This window comes from Python bivittatus, unplaced genomic scaffold, assembly GCF_059951505.1.
Source record: "Python bivittatus isolate LINGU-HERP-01145 unplaced genomic scaffold, Pbiv_v1 ctg000680_np1212, whole genome shotgun sequence".
In the NCBI taxonomy this organism is placed as follows: domain Eukaryota; kingdom Metazoa; phylum Chordata; class Lepidosauria; order Squamata; family Pythonidae; genus Python; species Python bivittatus.
In genome coordinates this window covers 5,323,332-5,346,336 of record NW_028277095.1, presented here as the reverse complement: position 1 = coordinate 5,346,336, position 23,005 = coordinate 5,323,332, and the positions used below count along the sequence as shown (strand labels likewise).

At 46.7% G+C, this 23,005-nt stretch overlaps 1 protein-coding gene across 1 annotated transcript in view; it reads left to right on the top strand.

The window, feature by feature from the left end:
- SEMA4C (semaphorin 4C) overlaps positions 1–23,005 on the top strand; it is a 60,136-nt gene that overhangs the window by 10,864 nt on the left and 26,267 nt on the right. The window contains exon 2 of the mRNA XM_088152138.1: positions 12,020–12,241. Coding sequence (XP_088008264.1) covers positions 12,124–12,241 — 118 coding nt within the window. The 5' untranslated portion in view covers positions 12,020–12,123. The remainder of the gene's footprint in view (positions 1–12,019; positions 12,242–23,005) is intronic.

The window sequence follows — 23,005 nt, the reverse complement described above, 5'->3', positions numbered from 1 at the left end:
AGCTCTTCTCTTTCCTCTTTTTGCCTTTTCAACACCAACCCTGCAATAAGTGGGGCTGAGAGAGGAGGACTGGCTCAAAATTTCCCAGGGAGTTTCTGTGGTTGGCAGGGAGGGAACTACAATCTGGGTCTCCCCAGGGCCAGTCCTGGGGCACCACTATTCTCTGCTGCTCAAGTGAAATGTATGCTGTATAACATAAGTGAAATTACGCTTTACAACATATACTATGTAAAATGGAAGGGATGTGAATGAGGCATATTGTGAAGTGACAGTATGTTCATTTGGGTCACCGCATGCTGTGCAAATCCAGAAGTGGCACTTCATCCATCTGGGTTCAGGATTCAGCATGGGTGAGAAAACTAGCCAGGAGGTTGCAGACAGGTGCACGGTGTTTATGGCTGGCGCGTGGGGCATCGCTGGGGTGGGGTTTAGGAATGTCAAGATGCTGGGCAGCCTGGCGATTGAAGTCCCAACCCTTTTTATATCCATGGAGTTAAGGAGACGTGGCTTCAGTTGCCTGTCACGCTCACCATTTTGGGGTTGTTGGCACCCCTGGCGGGCAAGGCAGTTTTGAGAACCCATGGTTGGTGTGCTTGCACACTAGCATGGAGGGGTGGAGGTAGAACCCATGACAAGGTCCTGAGCTGCCAGAATTGCCACCTTTGATCACTCCCACCCCTTTCCATCCTGCAGGATGCTTCCAGCTGAAATGAATACTTTGACCCTTTTCTGAGCAGGTGGATGACTGTTTAAGCCAGTGTTTCTCAACCTTGGTAGCTTGAAGATGTGTGGACTTCAACTCCCAGAGTTCCCCAGCTGGCTGGGGAATTCTGGGAGTTGAAGTCCACACATCTTCAAGCTGCCAAGGTTGAGAAACACTGGCTTAAACCAAGTGCTGTCTTTTAGCCACCGATTTTTATTTTCTAAGAGAGCTTGGGAACCCACAGGCATCCTCAGAATGAAAATGGATGCTGGATACCAGAACTTTGCTTACAATCATGCCAGCTTTCCATCTTTTTTTTTTTAATTAAAATAATATTTTTAAATGCCCCAAGTCAGATGGAAGAGGGAGCCGAGCAGGCGCCAAGGGAGATGTCTACGGGCATAATGGCACCGCAGGTACCATATCAGAGGACCCCGGAATGATATGCGTGCCTGAACGTGCCCTTTGAGTGAAAGATCTAAAGTAGCTCAGCTATGATTGAGACCAGCAAACTCTTGCTGAACGACTGAGCCGTCCTCACTTTCAAAAACGAAGCATTAAATGCAGATTGAAGTAGCGTAACTCAGATTGGAGAATGCCTTTTTTTCCCTGCATCATAGCAACTGCTCTGTAAGCGTGTGATGGAGTTGCATTCAGAAAGATTGTGGTGGACTATTCTGATCATCAGTCTATCCATTTGCAGTGTTAGGAAGGAGCAAACCCAGATGATTGGGGGGGGGGGCTTTTTGGTTTAAGAATAAAGGTGCCAGGGAGCAGGAATCATGATTGAACTGTGCTGGATGGGGATTGTGGCAGTTGATATGTATGGAAGCTATGAGATTGGACACATATGAAATGTATGGAGGCCACCAGACTGGGCATATATGAACTATATGGAGGTCACCAGATTGGATGTATATGGAGGCCGCCAGATTGGAGAAGGCTGCTTCAATGCAATGACTTCCTGGATGGCTTACACTTGCTGAGTTGTGCAAATGAGTGAGCAAATGAATGATAGCAAAGTGGTAGACTCAGGAACACCAGGTTCTTTGGGGCCAGAGAGAGAAAATGCAGCTATCCCCCAGTTCATCCTAGGGCTCCAATATACTTGGTGACCAGATCTCCAGAAGTAAACTGGAGATACCAGGGGTCTCACTCTGGGGGAAGAAAGCAGACTGGAGTCTTTGCATGTTTCTCCTAGCCTATATTTAGAAGTCTTTAAGGTTCCCCAACATTTATTTATTTATTTATTTATTTTTCTCTTTATTCCCTGGAGTCAGGATAAGGTCAGCCAAGGGTGGCTTTCTGAGTAGGGCTGGGTGACAGGTTCTGAAGAAAGAAGGGATTAGTGAAGTCTGACATATGTGGGATGCTCCAGAACAGCAATTCAGCTGTCATCAGGACTAGCTTCTTACATTTTTCAAACACAGTCCCTCTCAACCCCAAGGGATCAGCGTTACCATGTTCCTCTGGGTGCTCTTGTGCTAGGGTGGTCTTCCTCCAGTCTCTGTACAAAAGAAGGCGCAATGCATCGTGTAGACAGCAAGTTGCTTTTAAAACCCATCTTCTCGTGCATAATTATTTTTTTTTTGCGCGTGGGGGGATAATATATATTTTTTAAATGTTCCTGAGCAATGCCCCTCTGAAGATTGTGACCCAGGGTGACAAGTGAGCTTTTATTAGACCCCTTCCACCAGCTTCCAAGATTTCAAAAACAGAACTTGGTAACGGTTGGGCAGAATTGGGCGCAGGGTTACCTTTTAATCCGTCTCCCCTCCCCATTCCTATTCATTCCCGGGGACCCTTCATTCTCATAGCCCCTTGCTTCCTTTTACCCAAGTTTGACCGGCGACGGGTGAATTGGAGAGAGACCTTTTTAGGAATTTCTTGGTAACTTGGAAGGTTTGGCTAAACGTAGGCGTTAAAGTGCTTTTCTGAAAGGCCACTCAGATGCCTCCCCAAAGGTGGGAACTTTCAGAGAAAGGAACTTAACGAGGTCTCTGTTTGCTACCAATTTTTGCTGTTTCTGTTCACTCTGAAGATCTGCAAAGACAGGTTCTTCTTGGAGCTGGAAATCGAATGCAGAAACCCTGGTCCTAAGACTGGCACAGCTAGATCAGGGCAAACTTGTAATTATTCTCCCGTCTTGAAGGGCTGCTAGTGAAGTCGTGATGTCGCCAGATGGAGGACGGGCGGTTGGGGTTTCGCTGGCTTTGGGTGCAGTGAGCTGACTCAAGGCTTAAGAAACCTTTTCTTCTTTTCATAAGAACTTTATTAAGTTATAAAATGCATAAAAGCAAACAAGAACTAATAATCGAGAAGAGCAGAGAGCAAGAAAGTTAGAAATAGAGAAAGAATACATAAATGGTGGAAAATAGAGAAAAAGAAGAAAAGAAATACAAAAAGAATAACTTCCGGCTTCTTGTACAGCAGATGTAAATGATTCATGTAATAACCTCTTACTCTAAAACTACTTCTCGACGTACATATTTTGTATAATCTATTAATTTAACTCATCATCAAATCCATATATCGTAATTTCATTTTTTTTCTGCAAAAAGTCCAAAAGAGGCGAGGCCTAAAGCACCTTTTCAATGGATGATTTGTCCTGAAAAACAGCGAAAAATCACGTTGCTGAAAAATAGCGATAGGATTGTGAATGTCGGCAACACGGTCTTGGAGGTGGTCAGAGGGGCTGCCACAGAGGGGCACAGAAGATCCACAAGCAAGCAGAGGGCTATCTGCTTTTGCTCTAAGGACCTTTGGGCAAGCACAGAGTGGTTCCTTCTTGCTGACCATGAGTAGCTTGGATTCACACATGGACCGCATTTGCTCAATACCCTTAGCCAGGGTTCCTCAACCTTGGCGACTTGAAGATGTGTGGACTTCTTCCCCAGATGCTGGCTGGGGAATTCTGGGAGTTGAAGTCCACACATCTTCAAGTCGCCAAGGTTGAGGAACCCTGCCCTTAGCCATTCCCATTCCCTGAACCCTAAACTAACCAAATCAGTTGAGTTCACACAGCATGCTAAGCCATCCTCCTCCTCCTCCCCCCACCCTCCAGTTTAAAATTAGCCCAGGTTTATCATGATGGGCAAGTGCTCAGTTGTTAGCTGACCTAGCTGAAGCATGCCGTGCAAAGGAGCGCATTGGAGTTTATCGTTCACCTCTCCTTGCCTTTCCAGTTTCCTTCGCCCACCTCCTCCCTTCCTGTTGGCTTTTGGGGGATGTGGCATGGGGGGCGGTTGGTTGACCTGGAAGGGATGACCCAGGAGATCTGTAGTTCACTGTCCCAGGAGTGCGGTTGGTTCCCAGGAGTTGGGAGAAGACGAGGATACAGATTGAACTCAGCTGGAAAAGGAAGCTCCTGCTGCTTTGTGGGAACTATGATTACATCCAGTTCCTTCCTTGCCTCCCTTCCCCACCTTCCTCCCCCAATCCTGCACGGAGCTGACTCAGCCCTGGACTTGATGCAAGGCAGGAAGTAGTTAAAGTTCAGAAAAAAACCACAAGAAAGGCGAATTGATGGCCTTTTGGGGGAGGGGAGAGGGATCCATCTTGGATCGTGGAGCGCAACGTGGTCAGCTGGCTGGCTGGCGCGGCCGAGATCTGGTTGCAATTTGTGGTGGGAACAGCTGCAGCAGTCAGCTTGGACCTGCGAGGGCATCGCTGCCTCTGCTTTCCCCCAAACCTCTTTCTTCTGTACAGAAAGCTTTGTTTTTCTCTCTGCCCCCCTCCTGTAGAAGGTGCAGGGATGCTGTTCCCTTTGATGCCCAGGTTTAGATTCTGTCCCTTGGGGCAGGGAACTGCCCGCTGTTTATACCAATCGTCAGAGGGCTTGGGAGCTGTCAGTCAGCCAGGAGAGAACAGGCCCAACCTGTCTTGCTCCTGCTTTCAGGCTGTGATTGCCAAAATAGTAAAAAAAAAAAAAAAAGTAGGGGGGTTGTTTATCTATATACCTGAGGTTGATAGACAGATTTCAGGCTGGCTCCACCCATGGACTTGCTGAAGGTGCCAGGCTCTGCTGAACACCTACCTTGCCCAAAGGACTGCTCTGGGCTCAGCTGATGGGCTCCATCCAGACAGAAAAGGCTGTTTCAAGCCTTGGCAACTTCCTAAATGCCCAGCGGTGCCACACAGCATCTTCTAAAAGGCAAAGAAGAGCCCGGAAGAAGGACAAGGGGGGAGCATCTTCTGAGCAAAGTTCTGACCTGAATTCCCCATAAGAATGGTCCATGAGCTGGGTCAAAATGGATTGAGTAGTTCAATTTGTATGACGCTTATGTGTTGGCAGGACTTATAGGCTGCTCCCATCAGCCGACTCGGGGATTAAAACAAGCCCTTGACATCAAATGAAAAGGAACAGCCTGCATTGTTAGCCTGCAAGCCAGGTCTTGTGAGCTGAACAATAACCGCACATCCATCATCCAGAAGGATAGTCCAATCCAGCCCCCCAATCTTGCCTCTTCACCCCACATCCATGCTTCGGTGGCCATTAGTCTTACCGGTTGGAATTTTTTTCCGCTCCTCAACTTCATGATAGGCTTTCCACAAGGCTACAGAAAGTCCTGCCTCCAGAAAGCGTAGCTTTATGGCTAAATCTCTGAGCCCAGATGCTTAATTAAAGTTGGCTTCTGCCCCCCGCTTCACCCTGACGCCTCATTTGCAGCCCTTTGCAAACCCTATCGGCAAGGCTTGGCGAAGGAGGCGATGTGTAGGAACCCATTCCGAACGCATAAAAAGAGTTATGGAAAAGTAAATAATCTTATTACATCCACGGAGGTCCCATTTTAGAGGAACGTGGGAGGCCCACATGACCTGGTGCAAACCCCACGCCTGGAATAGCCGTTCAAGTTCAGTCATGCACTCTTTTGAGGCGCGTAGGCACATGTCAGGTTTGAAGAGCGTGTCAAGAGTACTTCAGTCCAATGGCCCTTGTGGGGAGAAGCTCTGCAGACTCTTCTGTAGCTGTCTCCTTTCTTTAATGCAGGTAGGGAGACTTGCCAACAGCTGTGGGCTGCAGTTCCCCCCTCCCCATTTTTATTTTCTATGAATGCCTCTGGGGCCTTACGTTCAATCTATTTAATTACGTTTTTGGAAATGGAAATAGTTTCTGAAAATCAAAGTCAAGGAGGGTAGGGAGAAGGGTGTCCACAGGGAGGTCAAAAAAGTAATCTTGGTGGTCACAACCACAGAGGTCCTGCTCCTTATATGTATATGCATCTTGACCCCTCCAGATGCCCAGGTAGATAGTTTTGTGCAGGGTTTCTCAACCTTGACAACTTTAAGACGTGTGGACTTCAATTCCCAGAATTCCCCAGCCAGCTGGGGAATTCTGGGAATTGAAGTCCACACGTCTTAAAGTTGTCAAGGTTGAGAAACCCTGGCCTTGTGGAAGCCTAGGGCATTGTGTCACTCTATCAGAGAACGTTTGCAAGGGCCAAACTTGATTCTCCAAACATTTCGTACAAAGCACCCGCTTTTCCCCCAAGGGCATAGTGATCATATGTCCTTTACAATAAATTTATTTCAAAAAGCTGTCCTTTAGATTTATGTATTTTCCAAAAACTCCCTTTGGTCCTTTATTTTGGTCATTTCACTTTTACTGTACCACTTAAGGCACAGTCTTTCACATTCCTGTGAAAAATATGGACATGGAATGGTCTTTTAAAAATAAATTTACATACACTGTTTGATTTATTTTTTATTAGAATATAAGTTTTTGTTGTTTTTCTTGGTTTTGCTCGTGAATTTTCCTTTGTAAAGCAAAGGGATAAACATAAATAATTACATTTTTTTTATCCTGATGAACCTCTTTCAGGTTCGCCCTTTATATTTTCCAAGAAAATATGGTCACCACACCCAAGGGGTCTGTGATTTGTGCATGTCTGTAACTTGAGGGGCTTGAACTTGGCGTTCGAGATCCAAATGTAAATGCATTGTTCTATGGGAATGGATTTATTTTAATTATAAATACGTAAACCCTAGGTGGTAGACCGCCATGAAAACAGGGTTTGGTTTACCCCATGGGCAAAAGGGCTGTTCCTTAGCCTAGGCTTCTGATCTGCAGAAATGGATCTGATAATGAAATCAAAGAACTCGCCTTGTTGGAGACATGGAAGGGATATCTGTGGGTGGGAAAGGTTCTTTCTGTAAAAAATGTAGTCTTCTAATTGCCTTTAGCTTCGGTAATGAAGAGAGGCGAAATCTTGCCTCCCTGGCTCTCGAGGGCCATCCTGACCCCTTGCAACCCATGTGCGATTGCCAGAGAGCACAGAGTTCATCCAAAAATGGAGGGATCCCCTTGTTGCTTCTGTGACTAGAATTGGGTTAATCGACATAGATGGGCTTGCAGATGAGTGGAACCAAGTGGGCACTCACCTTCTGACTCTGGTCATCTTAGAAGGAAGCCGGCCAGGGAGCCTGGCGTGGCAAGGAGGGGGAGAGAGCCTACATCACCCTACCGAGGTTTCGGTGGCCAGAGCGAATCTTCTTCTCCTGCTCTTCTGCGCACGTGGGCATTCGCACGGGAGGAGCAGCGTCCCAGTCTATAAATCATGGGGTTGGGCCACAAATCTGTCTCTCCCAGCCCTCTGCTCCTCTAGCAGATGTTCTTCAGAAGCTCGCAAGCCAAGATGTAAAGATGAGGTTTGCTTCTGCTTCCTGGTCCCGAGCACCAGCTGTGCCTTACGTAAAAGTTCCACTGTCCTTACTCTTGTATGAGCAGAGCAGATGTGCATAAACCAAGGCCACCTTGACTTTTTTGACCTCTCCCTTCCATGGAAGCCAGTGCTTGGATTCAACCCCCAAACCTTCCGGAAGTTGTGAACCAATTTTTGTTTTCCGGGTGGAGATGGAGGAGGAAGAGATAATAATTAAATCTATATGCCACCCAACTCCCAGTGACTCTGGGTGGTTTGCCAATTGTTAAAAACGTTTGAAAAGAAGGAACGATGCAAAAAACACAAACACAGCACAAAACGAAGATGAATACAAACCTGGATGGGAACCAAGAAAAGGAGCAAAAAAAAAAATGTGCTGGAAGGAGCAAATTATTAAAGATCTCTGCATGCGATGGTTCCTATCAGCTGGATTGAGCTTGTTTAATGTAATTGTAATTCAGGAGGCGTATGGACTAAATTAAGGAAGACCTACAGTGGAACCTCAGTTTACGAACTTAATTCGTTCCGTGACTCTGGCCGCAATCCGAATTGGTCGCACCCCGAAGCAAATTTTCCCATAAGGTTCAATGTAATTACCGTTAATCCGTTCTGGCGTGGAGGACAGGGAAGCGGCTATTGCTTGGAGGGAGAGTCCCCCTCCCTACGACCACATGTCAGGGGCGGAAAATGGCCGCGGACCACGTGTCAGGGGCGGAAAAATGGCTGCGGACCACGTGTCGGGCGGAAAAATGGCCACAGACCGTGTCACGGGAGGGAAAATGGCCATGGATCCGGTTCGTAACCCGAGGCGGAGTTCGCAAACCGAGGTAAATTTTTGCGGCCGGAGCTGGTCATAACCCGGAAAGTTCATTAACAGAGGTGTTCGTAACCCGAGGTACCACTGTACTTTTGTTTTTGACTTGACCACACCCACTTTTTTGTCCTGGCCCTACTTTGGGGAGGGTAGACCTCGGCCCAGAAACGTTGCTGCAGTAGAGCAATCAAGGGGACTTTGAGTGTTGTGGAAAGCTTGCCCCCCGCCCCGACTCCAAAGTCCATTTGCAGCTTGAAACCAAATGCAGTTTTGCCAGCAATGAAAATCAACATCCTTTTGAGTTGGCAAGAGGTGCTAAGAACAGAGATTTGCTGATTTTTCCAAAAGACCTTCCTGGATTTATAAAATCCTGGAATTCAATAACACTCCTTTTGTTTTTGTTTTTTCTTCATCCCCTGCTGGAATTGTTAATGTGTGTCCTGTAACAGGGAAAGCCAAATAGAAAAATGTTTGTTTGTTTCTTTCTTTCTTTATCCCTCTCTGTTCTGCTCTGCTTTTTGGTTCCTTGTCTTTGGCATCTCTGCACATGATCATTTACAAACTGTCACAGATTGGGAATCTTAACTCTGCAGGGGATTAGAAAAAGAGAATGGTTTGTTCTGTTGCAAATGTTCTCCCTCCCAAGTTCAACGGCGTACGATTTGAAGGTTAGGATCCTGTTGGTGGATTCCATCCACAGCTATTTAGCTAGGGTAGATCTTCCAAGAAGCAGTCTATCAGAAGTAGCTTAAGAAACATGAACATGCTCTTTGTTTTCTGCAAACAGGAATGTCTGGATTTGGGCCTGTGAACCTGTCCAAGGTTTGCAGTTGTGGAATTGATGAGAAGGGGGCAAGCATTGTGCCCATGCACAGAAACGAGGGCTCTTGGGTGGAGGAGATAGGGAGGGAAAATGGACCTGGAAGGACGGACCAACTGCAGAGCAATTCTAGTTTTTGTGCTTCCTTTGCAAAAATATTCCAGAGCTGAATATGGGTAGGAAAGCTTTCCTCCTTTTGCATTTGCTGTTTTTGCACATTCCTTCCTGGGCCAGTTGCCCTCCATAAACGTCAGTTGCAGGGCTGGAACAATCAGCTGTGTAAATAATACCACATCTTGAAAAATGACACTGGGTCAATTCAACTTAAGTAGCCCATCTGGTTCTTCTGCCGTTGGTGGCGGGGAGGAAAGCAAGTGGGCTTCCTGTGTGTTCTGACAGAAGGCGATTCTGCAAAGAAAGAGCAGGCTAGCTGGAGTAGGTGTATCCTGTGCAAAATGATTTTCTATATATATATGCCTGCTTTTTCTGCCAGTTGGAGAGAAGCGCCACTCGCTGCTGCAGAATCAGACAGGCCGAGCAGTCTTGAGCGACCGGATCGGGGCTCTGCAGTTAGTTGCCACGTCAGAAAGTTAGAGTCGAATATTTCAAATGTTCCGGAAACATTTCCTGGTTCTAGCATTTTAAAAACACCAACCGAGGTTCCCAGCCTGTATGGAGTTTGGATGCAGGCTTTAAGGTTAAAAGAAGGTGGGCCAACTTAACCAGTTTTCGATGCATTTATTTTTAAGTACAAGTTTCTAAAATTTAAGCAGCCTTGTGAAGACGCCTTGGACTCAAAGGAAAGTTGAGACGGGCAAAACGCTCCATGCGCAGAAGATCTGGCTTTCACAGGCACCTTTGGGGTATCTGGGGCTGTGCATGGAATGAAAACGGGGTGGTTTTGCTCCAGCCAGAAGTGGTAGCAGGCAGAGCAGGGAGAATGCCAAGGATATTGTGGGCACAGTTAAGGCAGGGAGGTGCTGGGACAATTGGGGCTGGGGGCCTGGGGGCGTGGGCTACTCAGCCAGTGAAATATGCTGGACTGGGAACTGCAGAGGGAGGATCTGTCTTTCTCCAGTCTTGTCTGAATTTTGCTTCATCCCAAAGCCCCAAAGCATTTTAGCTGTGCTGAACTGATCTGGCCCAGAATAGTTTGGCAGAACCTCCAGTATACAACAGGTTGTTCTGAGTTTGAAATAAAACATTTTTTCCTGTTTCATGCACCCCCTCCCCCCAAGAAAGTATTCGCAGGCACTTGTCATTCCAGAGCATCGTATGAGCTGTATGTCAAAAAGCGTGGCTGCACACCTGTCTCTGATTCCATGTCTGACAGGTTGGATACATATCCTGAATTACTAGAATCGTTTCTAGTGGTGAAACAGTAAAGCTGGCTTTTGCCATCATGTGCAGATAATCCACAGGTATAGCAACTGTTACAATCATACTGGTTAGTCCATCGTTTGATAATCTAATGATGTCCAAGTATCTTGGATGGCAAATCTGAGAATTGTGAGTTTTGTAATCCAGGAGCTTGGGAGAACGTCAATTTGGGAAGAGGATGAGATTGTTCTGTTCTGTTTCTGGATTGAGTGTGTTACATCCTTGGTGCTCATGTCCTTTCAGAAGGAATTCTAATGGTAGAAGGAGATGTTATTTTCTTGCTGCTTGGCTTAAAAACTCTTTATCAAAAGAGTTGCATGAAATTGCCATTCTCTTGAAACAAGTGAAAAGGGTGTGTTACAACTTTTGGGGGAACTGGTACTACTTGGGGTCCCTTTTTTCGGGGGACCAGCATTTGAGGGTGGACCGGTTGGCAGCAACATGTTTGTCTCACCAATCCAGAGAGTTGATCTTGCTGGCTGTTGACTTCCAACTCTTTCTAAGAAAAGATAACTTGACTTCAGCCTGATGAATCACTAGGGATGAGTTCACACAGGACAATTGAACTAAACCAGGGGAAGTGAAATTATTTCCAACCCCAGGAGGTGAGGCAAAGTCACTTCTCAGTTTCCAAGCCAGCCAACCCAACCTGGTGCCCTCTAAATGTTTGGTGGGGCATGGCTGGCTGGAAATTATGGGTGTTGAGTCCATGGGGAGTAGTGGCTAATGTTTGGGGCTGCAACTGGGGAGACTCAGTCCATGCTCAGCTGTGGAAGCTTATTCAGAGACTTGGGGTCAGTGACTCTCTTCTGTTTTAGCCTACCTCACAGGATCGCTGTGGAGGTCAGTTTGGGAGATGGAAGGGTTCATTAGTTGCCTTTTGCTCCTGGTCATAAATTTAAGAGACAATAATATAGAGCAGCGTTTCTCATCCTTGGCCACTTGAAGACAGATGGACTTCAACTCTCAGAATTCCCTAACCAGCCATGCTGGCTGGGGAATTCTGGGAGTTGAAGTCCATCTGTCTTCAAGTGGCCAAGGTTGAGAAATGCTGATCTGGAACAAAACAGATTGGGGGAGGCTGCTCCCAGCAGCAAAAGTGATTTTCTAAATTCCCATTCCTGCATTTGGAATTGCCCACCTTGAAGCACCCATTTCCGATGCCATGAATCCCATTAGTAGGAAAAGATTCCCGTTGTTGCAACTTTAACGATCCCATGAGAAGGTTCTTTTGTCTGTTTTATTTAATGCCCTGCTGATATTTAAGGGATTCTTCCTTCCGGATCAGCACCTCCAGGAAATGCAGAAAGCCCTTGCCTTGATTTAGAGACACAGGAAGCGAGATTGTGAAATCTAGGAGATGGGAGCTTGAGGGCCATCAAGGGGTGGTGGCGAGGGGGGGCAGGGGATTCTCATCTTTCCAGTTCCTGTTGCTCATCGGCTGAATCACCAAGTGCCCTTGAGCCTCCAAGAATAAGACTGGTACCCGAGTGGAAACTCCCTCAGTGCTTCCTTTGTTCCTGCTCAGGGGGCCCTTCCCTTTCGTCATCCTTCCTGGTCCTTCCCATTGTGACTCTTGGCATGCCACTGATGCTGCTGTAACCTTTGTCAAGTAACCCCTTTCCTCTCCTGGTTGCCAGGCCCCCTCCCCGAGGAAGAACGCAGTCAGGACTTCAACAGCGGCGGCGGCTTGGTGTGGACGGGTCTTCTCTGGCTGCAGCGGGAATCTTCGGTCCCCAGCAGAATGGGTCCCGGGCTGGCTCTTAGCGTGTATCTCTTGGCCTCACTGATTCTGAGCATGGATGCCTCTGCAGTCAGCAACTGGTGGAATTTAGTGCCCAGGAAAACAGTGTCCTACAACGGTGAGTCTTTTGTCCTCTGCGAGGGAGCCTCTTTATGCTGGATTGTGTATCTAATTCAGTGTTCCTCAACCTTGGCCGCTTGAAGATGTGTGGACTTCAACTCCCAGAATTCCCCAGCCAGTCTTGGCTGGCTGGGGAATTCTGGGAGTTGAAGTCCACACATCTTCAAGCGGCCAAGGTTGAGGAACACTGATCTAATTGATCAAAAAAAACATGACAAGTTGGTGGCAACGGGTGTATTCCCCGTAAAACATCATGTAGGGTCATTACTGTTACAGCTCCTATGTATTCTTAGGTTCCATCCTTAGTTTTACCTGGACTTTTCCCATTTTCATCTCCTTTGTCTCATGTTTTGACTAAACATCTAACTGAGCATCATCCTTACACAGGACTACCAGTGGTGAACCCATCATGCTGGTGGCAGACATGTGGATGGATAGATAGGTAGGTAGGACCTGTTCTGATGGCCTCTTACTGAGACTCCTGTAGATGTTTCCATGAATCTGATGGGAAAGCCACAGCTCTGCTGACTTTAAGATGGATCATCTAGTTCCTAAAATTAATATGTATCAACCTGAAGAAAATAGCATGAGGTTCTAAGGTCACCCTCTCACTTCCTTTGCTATTTTAAATTATACATTGGCATTGCAGAACTAATGGATGAACCTACGTTTGTACTATCTAAAAATGAAGGTTTTAAAACAGCCCTCTTTCAACAACTGTGTTTCTAGTCCCTGTGGTTATGGTGGTGATAACACTGAAGATATGATAGGAATAGAGTTGTGCATTTTTCCTTTAAACGTATACCCACTTTTTAGACTTCATAAGCATGGTATTCAAGCTTTGAAGAGTCCCATTCAGGCTTTTGAAGTTTGAAATAATCTGAGAGTTGGTATGACGCTCCACCCCTCAATAAGAATAGCAAGGCAAGCAACTTTGGGTTAACAGTTTAATTTTTCCCCTGTGGCTCTCTGACCTTAATTTCTCCTTCATTCCTGCCTTGCATCAGTTTTCAGAGGAAACAGAGCTGGAATTGCTGGCGTGGTGTCGTATTATCAGCCCCAGTGGTGGTAGTGGTGCATTATTGCCCTTGGAAATTTTCTTTAAGAATGCTCAGCGTTCTTAAAGAGGAGTCCAAGACATGAATGAGAGGAGCACTGAGGGCAATGAGGCAGAATAGCATGAGAAGAATAGGAGGAGAATCACAACAGAACTTGGTAAAGGAAACAAGAACATCAGGTAGCAAATTCAAGGACTGCCATTTAGCCATTAGCAGTCTCAGCTTGGTTCTCTTGTAAAGAAGCTAAGGGAACCTGGGACGCTGGTATCCTTCGAAAGGTGAAGGCAAGAAAGCATTTCTCAAGGGTTCTGAAGGTCTTGATTGCCATGCTTTTCTTTTTTTACTTGGAAAAGTGTCCTCCTGGCCATGAAATATAGACTTGAGTGGACCCCTAACGGATTCATTGGCCATGGTTTCCTTGGTCAGGAGGCTTCTCCAATCTCTTTAGAGTTCTAAAAGCACATTACGGCTGCCATGGTGGACCTGGCCAGTCACACAACGTCTTTTTACTAGGAAACAAAATGGTGGGGTTCTCTGGTCCTTCCAGACACCCTTTCCTATCTCAACTTGCTTTTGTCTATTTTTCTGGCTGGGTGAGTGTCATTGTAACCAAAGCCCTTTCAGTTGCTGGAGCTTGTTGGGCTTCTTTTGAAAGAGTGCCTTCATCTCAGGCAAGATCCAGAGGCACGCCTGGAAACCAAGATGATGCTTCAGGCTGGAATTAAGCTTTGCAGCATGCCAGCATCCCCAGTTACGTTTACGAATGAATTAAGTTTAAAAAATCAGTTGGGGCATGGAGGTTTCCAGGTGCCAGGGGAGGTTACGTGGTAGTTCCAGATTGCTGGGCCTCAGCTAGGAACCTCCTAGAGATCCTTCATATCTACTGAGAAGAAGGAAAAGAACGGTTACAGACAGGATCCTGGGAGGAGTCACTGGCTGGTTGGTGCTGTGCCATTTCCCAGCCTCTTTGTAAGAGGCATGCTTCTGCCACTCTCCTGGCACAAGGGAGGAGGAGGAGGAGGAGGAGGGGAGAGAAGCTACGATGAGGACGTGCCTAGTGTTTCTACCCAGCCTGTGTACTGGTTCAACCAGAATGCTATCCTCCTGGCCAACTGTCAGATATTGAGAACAGAGAGTCAGAAACATACCCTGCCAAACTCTTAGTATGCAGTAACAGGTGTGTTCTAGCACAATATGGGTGTACGTAATTGCATTTGCTGCTTGTTTCCAACCCTTTGTTAGAGGAACACAGAATTCCTGCTGCTCTGTACCCTCAACCGGGGTGGTCAACCTGCAGCCAGAGAGTGGCCTGCAGCCCATGGCCCCATTTCCAGAAATCTCTGGAAGAAATCTGTTCCAGTTTCTGGTAGGAGTGATGTTTCTCTTCCCTGTAGTCAACTAGCTTCTTGGGAGAGACAAAACAGGGTGGCCAGTATGAGAAATAAAAAGGGGTGTTAAGGAAGGAATGGGTGTCTACTTCCATCTCTTGCTCTAGCCTCCCACCATGCAGCCTCAACAGCTGGTGTCTTTGAGGAGAGGTGATGCTCGGTAGGAAAAGAAATCAGGTGTCCACAGGGTATGGTCAAGAAAGTCAAGATGGTGGCCGTGGCCTTGGAATCGAAGCTCCGCCATTTTCTATGTGCATCACACACGTTTAATCCAAAATGGGTGACCCACCCACCCAGAGTGAAACGGAGCTCCCCTCCCCTTGTTGGACACATCCATGCAACACACTTCATCTCATTCCTGAATTAACCTATTTTTAGGGTTTACCCAATATGTTGACCGTAAACTATTGAGATGGGCTAGTTTAGGGGAAACCATTGAGAAACTAACCTACTTAGGATGTTAGGGAACACAACCATTCGGTTTGTAATTGCCCCAGTTAAGTGGATTGAAGGAGCAACGTTAGTTGAGAGAGGGCTGTGAGCCGTGCAAGACCACAGCACTGACCTCTCCTTAGGCAAGTTGAGGAATTTGATTCTACAGCCCACCAGGCGAGGAGGCTGTCCTCTCACAAAATGGAGGTATTCTCTGTATGCTTAGGGCTGGGTGGTCTTTTGGTCCCTTTTGAAACCAAAACCTCAAGTTTCTTCCTCAGAACTCGGCATGTGCCTGGTAGCCCTGGTTTTTGTACATCAGAGATGGAGGTGATGCCATGCAAGGGCGCAGATCTCCCATGCCGGCTGGGATCTCCTGTGGTTGGGTGGGAGGGGACAGCAAGCAGAGGACACAGCAGGAAGGAAGGAAAGGGGTCTGCAAGCCGCATCTCCTGGAGTCTCTCCTGAATCTCAAACATTGGGCGCTCCTGCTGGGCTTTCAACCTATATCTCTCCATATCCAGGAGTTTTTTTCATGGAATTGAAGCTGGGACCTTGGCCTCTGCTCTTAGAAAGTGATCTGGATTCTCCCAGTCTTGATCACGTGGAAGGATTTTGGCTTCCAGCTCTTCTACTTCTCCTGGTTGTCCCATCCTCAGTTCTGGGGGAGCCTCCCCTAGCAGGCAAGCACAACCTACCCACCCCAGCCTTCATCCCGGGGCGCCTTGCTCTTGAGCATCATCAGCAGTGGAGCCAGAAGCCTGGCCCGGCTGGGCGTCTGTGACATTAGCATGTCCTGCTTCCCTTTCAGAAACTCACCCCAATAGCAATTGTTGACAAGGGAGGGGGAAGATAAATGGAGAGCAGACAAAGGCCCTGTGGTCTGCTGGAACTTTGGATGTGGGTTTGGCTGGGGCTCCCTAGAAGCTGTTAATTAAATTGGGAGTCGCTGTTAATTACATGCAAAGAAGGGAGGGGAGAAACAGCTGGAAGAGGAAATGCTCATCTTTAAAAGCCAGTGGCTTGGGGAAGCCAGACTGAATAATTCCGATTTCAGTATCTGAGAGTTGCAACTTCTTTCTTCTCGCCAGTGGCTGAGGGCTACCATAGGAAGAGCAGGGATAAAATGATATTTTTGGATAGAACAAGTGCCAGATATTCAAGCTTCCCCCTTGCTTTTGGGGGGGGGGGCGGAGTAAACATTTCCAACTGCGTTAAGCCCAACAGAAGCTGAGTTACACTTGACTTTTCAGCAAGAAATCACACAATGGTTCTGAAGTTGGCTGTCAAATGCTGGGGTTGCAATCTTTGTATGAGCTCCGAAGGGTGAAAAGCTTCAAAAAAATCAGTGGGACAATTTCCTGCTACAGCACAGTATTCCCAGGGGTGGGGAGTTGAACGAGACACGTGGAACCAGTTCCTACAGTGGATTAGATTAGGCTGAAACGGTGTTGGCTAGTTTTTGGGACTCGACTGTTGTCTGAATCTGTTACGTGAAAGAGGCCACCAGGTTAAAGCTAAATCTATTCATTTTGCTTTAACCTGGTATGTGTCTTGTTAGCCTGGATTGAAGGTTTAGCATGTTGTGTGAACCCAGCCACAGTGTACCTCCTAAAAATAGATTTAAGGGTTCAGAAGTGAAGAGAAATCATTACCCAACCCTCAAAACCAGAAGGTACTGACTCTGCCCGTGTGGGTGCCATAGCCTTAACCACTTTGCATCAGGACCAAGCCTCCCAAAAATTTTGTGGACACCCAAAAGAGGCTCATCCAGTTTCCCCAAACTGGAATGAAGCTTGTGCATACTTGCACTTGCTCACACTTGTCTTTTGTTTGTTCCTCTTCTTTCTTTCTTTCTTTCTTTTTTTTTCCCTTCAGCGCCGTTCCCTCCCTGCTCTCAATTTAGATTGTAAGCGTCTCGGGGCAGGAATCCCTGTTGTTGGCTTGGGCAAAATATACAGAAAGTGCCCCTGATGTTAATAAAGATGGCTGATAATCTTTCTCCTTTTGGACAGCAGCCCTCTGAAGTCCAGAGTTTTATGATGATTAATCCTTAAAGGTATCCCTAGCTCTCTGAGGAGGATTATCCAAGAGGCATAGCTTTAAATGCAGATGGAAAACCTGGACGTCAAGGAAGCTGTGGATCAGACCATCTTGGAGGTTGCTTTTTAATTTTCTCGTCTGTAACAGTCTGGGCTGCCAGAAACAAAGCACGTCAGCGCAGTGTATTAAATTCACAATGACACTGAGTTAAGAGGCAGTGGCTCTGATGAGAAGTGGAAAATTACATGGGGTGAAATGGAATGACCTCATGTGCTGGAGGGGAGGATGCTAGATGGAAAATCCAAGAATTGGGTGTCTGAGGAAATTCACAGGGAGAGGGGCTGCTGGTCATAAATTCTTGATTTGCTCTGATCTCACCAGCCTTTCCCAGCTGGCCTCATCTCAAACAGCTGGACTTCAAGGTCCGTCAGACGGACATTGCCTAAGGCTGGAAGGAACCCGACTCGGACATGTTGAAAAGGCTGGGGAAGAGAATCCTTAGTTATGAATGGGGGCAGCGAATACAATTCTAGGATGTTTAGGGAGGATAGGACGGGAAATTAGGAGTGGAAGTGAAGCTGAATCCGCTGGCGGCGGGATCGGTGTGTCGACACCCCTGTCTTTCCTCTCTCTCTAAGAGCTGCAGAACTCTGCTTGTGTTTTAAGTCCTTGTGCATTACTGAGACATAAACACAGATGGGCTGTGGGTTTGATTTACTCTGCCCCTCTCTTTGCTAAATTTTAACGGCGGGGGTGCAGAGGAGCTCCAGAAATCTCTGTGGATCCCTCTCCTTTAACCAGAGAATCCTTAGCATGGTACCTGGGGTGGCAGAGTGCCTGCCAACGTATTCCTTGGCGCTCGCCTAATCTTAATTTTTTTGTCTTTTGCATTTGATGAAACAAAAATGAACGGGGAGCAAGCGCGCCATCGAGCAGCATACCAGCTTCAAGCCTCATCTGTATTTACAAAAAAGCCTTGGGGCACTATTTATTTATTTATTTGTATATATACAGTATTTACGGCCATTTATGTACCACCGTGAGTGTTGGTAGTGGGCAGTACATAAATGGCTGTAAATAAATAAAGGAAGGCTTCAGAAGCATTTTTTGGGAAATTCAAAGGGCTGGGTGGGTTTAGCTACAGCCCATACTTTTTTTGGCCTTCTGGTGTGTATCTTTTTTGTGATGGCCACACCAATAGAGCAACCATTGCGTGACAGCGTCTATAACATGTTTGCAAAATCCGCAGTGTGCCCATTGGCTCCAAAATGGTGGGAGTTCTGTGGGGTAACCTCTTCTTTCGCTAAATACGCCTGTTTAGAATAGGGCTACCCTACCTGGGCTATAGAAATCCACATGATTGGGAGATGGCAGCAGTGAAACATGGAAAATTGTAAAGTTGGGTCGGGTGTGGGGTATTAGTGAGTGCCAGTTTTTCAGGCAATAGCATTATTGTGAGAGCTGGCAAGATGCTTTGAAGTCCCTCCAAACCCCAAATCGCAGTTGCCTGAAATCTTGTAACCCTGAGATCTTGTTCTAGAATGCTCCCAAGTTTGCATTTTCTTATAAAATTGCCCAAACTTCGCAAGACTGGAAGATCTCATGAGACTGCCAAATTCTTACAAGGGTTGATGGTCCCATCACCTTTTGGCCATCCCAACATTAATTTTAAGACATTATTTTAATTTAATTTCGGGGGGGGGCTGCAGATGACATTTTCAAGGATGACAGAGATCCGATGCAGTGCCCTGTTGCTGATCCCTTGTGAATATAAAAATGTGGAAAGGACACAAACATCCTGCCAGTTTATTTGCCCACTTAGGAGCCTCATTCTATTGCAAGTCAATTTGGGGCTGTTGTGCATCAGAAAACAGTAGATATGACACTTTTCCCCCCTTTCAAACAGTAAATCCATATTGGTGGTGTTACCACCGTTTTGCTCTCATTAAAATTTAATCTAAAATATGTCACTTGCTTGTGAGGACGTTTCTAGTGCAGCCAAGGAAGTTTCTCTAACCATTGAAAGAGACAGATTGGATTAATAAGCTATGGGATGTCTTGATAATGGAAAAGTTGATGCACAAATCTGAGCTGAATTTGGAAAGTGGGGGGTGGAGACAGCTTTATGAGGGATTGGTGGCTGTTGATTAAATATTTGGAAAAGGATCAGCACTGTAAACTTAAATTTTTTATTGATGAAGACAGCCTGGCATAACTGTGCAGCAGAACAGGCTAGCTAGACTCCTTAGAGATGGAGTGGACTTTTCCATTTAGGACTGGAAGGTGTGTGTGTGTGTGTGTGTTTCAAAGGTTTCCTTGCATCCAAAAAGTGGGGGGAGGAAAGCATCTGGGAGAAATGCCACCCTGTTGCTCTCTCTGATGAATTAGACCTTGCTGAAGTGAATACTGTACCCCTGTAGGACTCTACCACTTCATTCCACTGCAGACCCATCTCTTTTTCAACAGAACGTCCTAATTTGAATAGATCTGGGGAGTAAAATAAAGCAAAGAAAGGTTTGAGAGCTGAGCCAGAAGGTGGGGTGGGAGGGTTTGGAACAGGGCTTCAAAATCTCCTGTTTTGGGGTTGCATTTCATACAAATAAATAGTACCAAAGTGTGTGTGAGGGTGTGTATGTGGGAGTCCTGAGTAGAAAATTGCCCCCTCAACCTTAAAAGGAAAATAATGCTAAAATGTCCAACCCCATTTTAACCTAATTGAATATGTCATGCAGTCCTGGTGGTCATTTAGGGAGGATTGGAAGCATCCCATGGTGTTCGGATCATTCGTTTGCTATTCTCTATTCTGATACCCTCCACACATGTTACAACACCCATCACTCCCAGCTGGCTGTGAAAGAGCCAGCTGGAAAAAGCTCATTTCTCTTTGGGGCTATTCTGTGCACAGAGATGTTTACAGAGTTGTTTTCTTCTCAAAGGCCCATGCCAGTCCTCAAGTAGCTGGCCCCTTCTCCACAGGAGATGCTAGAAAACTTGCAAACAAACTTCTCCTCCTCATGGTTGATGACACCATTGGTGGAGAGGAGTTTGGTCTTTCTTTGCCCTTCCCCTCTCTGGCCCCCTTTTCTTCTTTGGTCATATTTTGCAGATAAAGCAAAGTATTCCACCTTGCAGGATTTTGTGAAGAAACCCTTCATGCCTACCAACCAAAATTTGTCTACAGTCAAATCCATCTTATTTTCAGGAGTGGAATAATCCACAAGTGCCAGCTTCTGGAAGGTGAACCCCTGAAGCTGCCTTCGCTAACCTGAAGCCCTCCAGATGGGTTGGACTTCAACTCCCATCCTCCTCCTCCTCCTCCTCCACCATCAGAGTTGAAGTCCAGCCCTTCTGGAGGGAACCCAGTTGGGCAGCTGGAGAGTTTGCTTTGTCTTGGAGTATCTTCCGAGCAACCAATGGATTCTTATTTTCTTCAGCCTCCTTCCATGCCTGCCATGAGCTTCCAGAGTATGTGTGGTCTCCCCTGAATTGTCTTGGTCTCCCAAGACGATTCCCAACATTGTCATAAACACCTGAGTATGATCTCATTCTCTGCCTCCCCAAGGATGCCTCTGTTTCCTTCGCAGTGATGCTGCTTCCCTTATGTTCAGGTTGGCCGTAGGGAGGAGGGAGGGAGTTAGCAATCATCTCTGTGCCCCTGTGGCCACCCAGACTAATTTTAGTTCCAGACATAACAGCCTGTGGGCTCTTTGCACACAGCAAATGACTCCATGGTGATCACTATTGTGCTGCCATTAGTGGCTTTTGTCTACTCACCTATATGTCACCTGCGTGCTGTGCTAAGAAGACAAAAATGTTATTGGCTGAGAAGGCAAAAATATTCTGGAGTGAGAAGACAAACACATTCTAGGATGAGAAGATAAAACTATATACACAGCACCAAACTGTTGTGGTCAAAAGCTGGGTCACCTAAAGCAACCAAATCACTTTAAAGATACAACAATATTCATGTAGCTCTTAATTTATTTTAAACCTGAGAACCAATTGAGATATGAAGGGAGATGAAGTTAGATTCATAGATGCTCAGCCAGATCAGTGATTGGGTGTATCATTTACTTGCACATAAACACACATACATACACAATGCTAAGCTTGGTTACCTTTATGGCTGGTTGTGGCTTAGCACTTTGGTGCACCTTGTTAGTTTATGGCTCCATGTGTTTTGGAAACCCAGAAAATGGGATAACTTAGTAATCAAATTAAACTGTTGTACATATATGTTAAAATTTAACAGCTAGCTCCTTAAATCAGTGATTAAAGTAGCAATACAATTCTTCCCCTTTATAAATCTTTTTGGTCTGGCCCTGTTCCTTTTGCTGTGTGGCCACCAGCATGTTTCTAAAGGAGTTGAGGATTCCCAGGATTCCCAATGATTCCCAGGAATAGAGGCAAAGAATTCTGGGAATTTCTAACTTCAACATATTTGGAAGATGCCTGACTTTTATGGGGCTTCACACATCCTGAGGTCCTCTGCTGTTTGACTCTTTAGAATTAGAGTGAGGTTGCAAGCTGGAGCGGAGGTGTCTGAAGAAAGTGTGAAGGTCTGGCTGTTTGTGCTACATTGCCGGTTAAAAACTCAGCGGTATCTGCAGAATTTGGCTTTTCTGTGCAGAATTTGTCCCTTGTGGAATGCAGTCTGTCCCCCGGCTCCTGCTGGGCGTAGCAGCTGGGTTCACTCAACATCTAAGATAGTGAAGCGCCATTGCTTGGGTTCACATAATATGCTCTACCCATAAGACCATAAGCTTCATAGAATGTAGGAGTTGAAAGGAGCTGTAAAGGTCATCTAGTCCAGCCTCTGCCCAGTGCACGGCTCCAGCCATTGAGCCAAGTTGCTTGGTGTGATGGCCTGGTTCCCTTAACGTGCTAAAACAGCCGCTTAAGCCTCAGGTGGCGTGCTGTGCAATCTAGAAAAATGTGTCCGTGCAATCCAGAAGACGTCAGCATGTGCCGTGCAAGCACCATAATTTGGAATTCAACTCCAGTTTCTGGCTGAGTTGGATTCTTGCAGAGTACTGGATCTGTTGAGGGTTGCACACCCGGGCTTCTCTGGGCACTTTCTGGTTTTGGTCCCACCTAGTCCTCTCTTTTGCTGAGTCAGCAGCGTTGGCAGAGTTGCACCTCTTTCGGGGCATGGGCAGGGCAGGCGTGGCACCCCGAATTCCCTCCCTCCCTCTCTCTTTCCTTTGAGGGCAAGTGCCCCAAACATGCAGGGAGAGGCTGTGGCAAGAGGGGTGGGGTGAGAGTGGGGCAGAGTCCATGCCGTGTGCAGCTGAGGAGGCCTGTCTGCTCCTCCTTCCCTCCCACCAACTTTGGGCATTAGCAGAATGGAGCTGGGCACCCTGCCGAGCACCCATGTAGCTTAATTCTTTTCCCAGTGGTGCTTGTCAACGTGTTTTGCCGATGCGCAGCGAAAACTGCGGGTTTGAGAGCTGCTCAGGAATTGCCTGGGTGGGACATTTGGTTGAATGAGCTCTTGCTGGCTCTTGAGAGGCTCACACTGGCAGAAGGGCTGGTGGGTTGAAAAGAGGAGGGGGCAAACATGGCTGGGCAGAGGCTACCCTGAGCTTGTTTTGGGAGCCTGAAGACAGCAGTGCAAAGTGGGTGGGGCTGCTTTTCCCATAGGGCGTTGCTCTGTTCTTTCAACTCTCAAGCCCACACTAGTCTTCTCATGTCTCCTCTCTGGAAGTTGTGAGAAACTGGGCTGGCAGTTTGCTAGTGCTCAGAACAGGCTCTGGGTGCCCCCCAAAAGTGGCTTGGGGATCACAATCCTACAGTGGTTCTTTTCTCTTGGAGACCAATTGCTTGCAGTGTTCTTCCTGA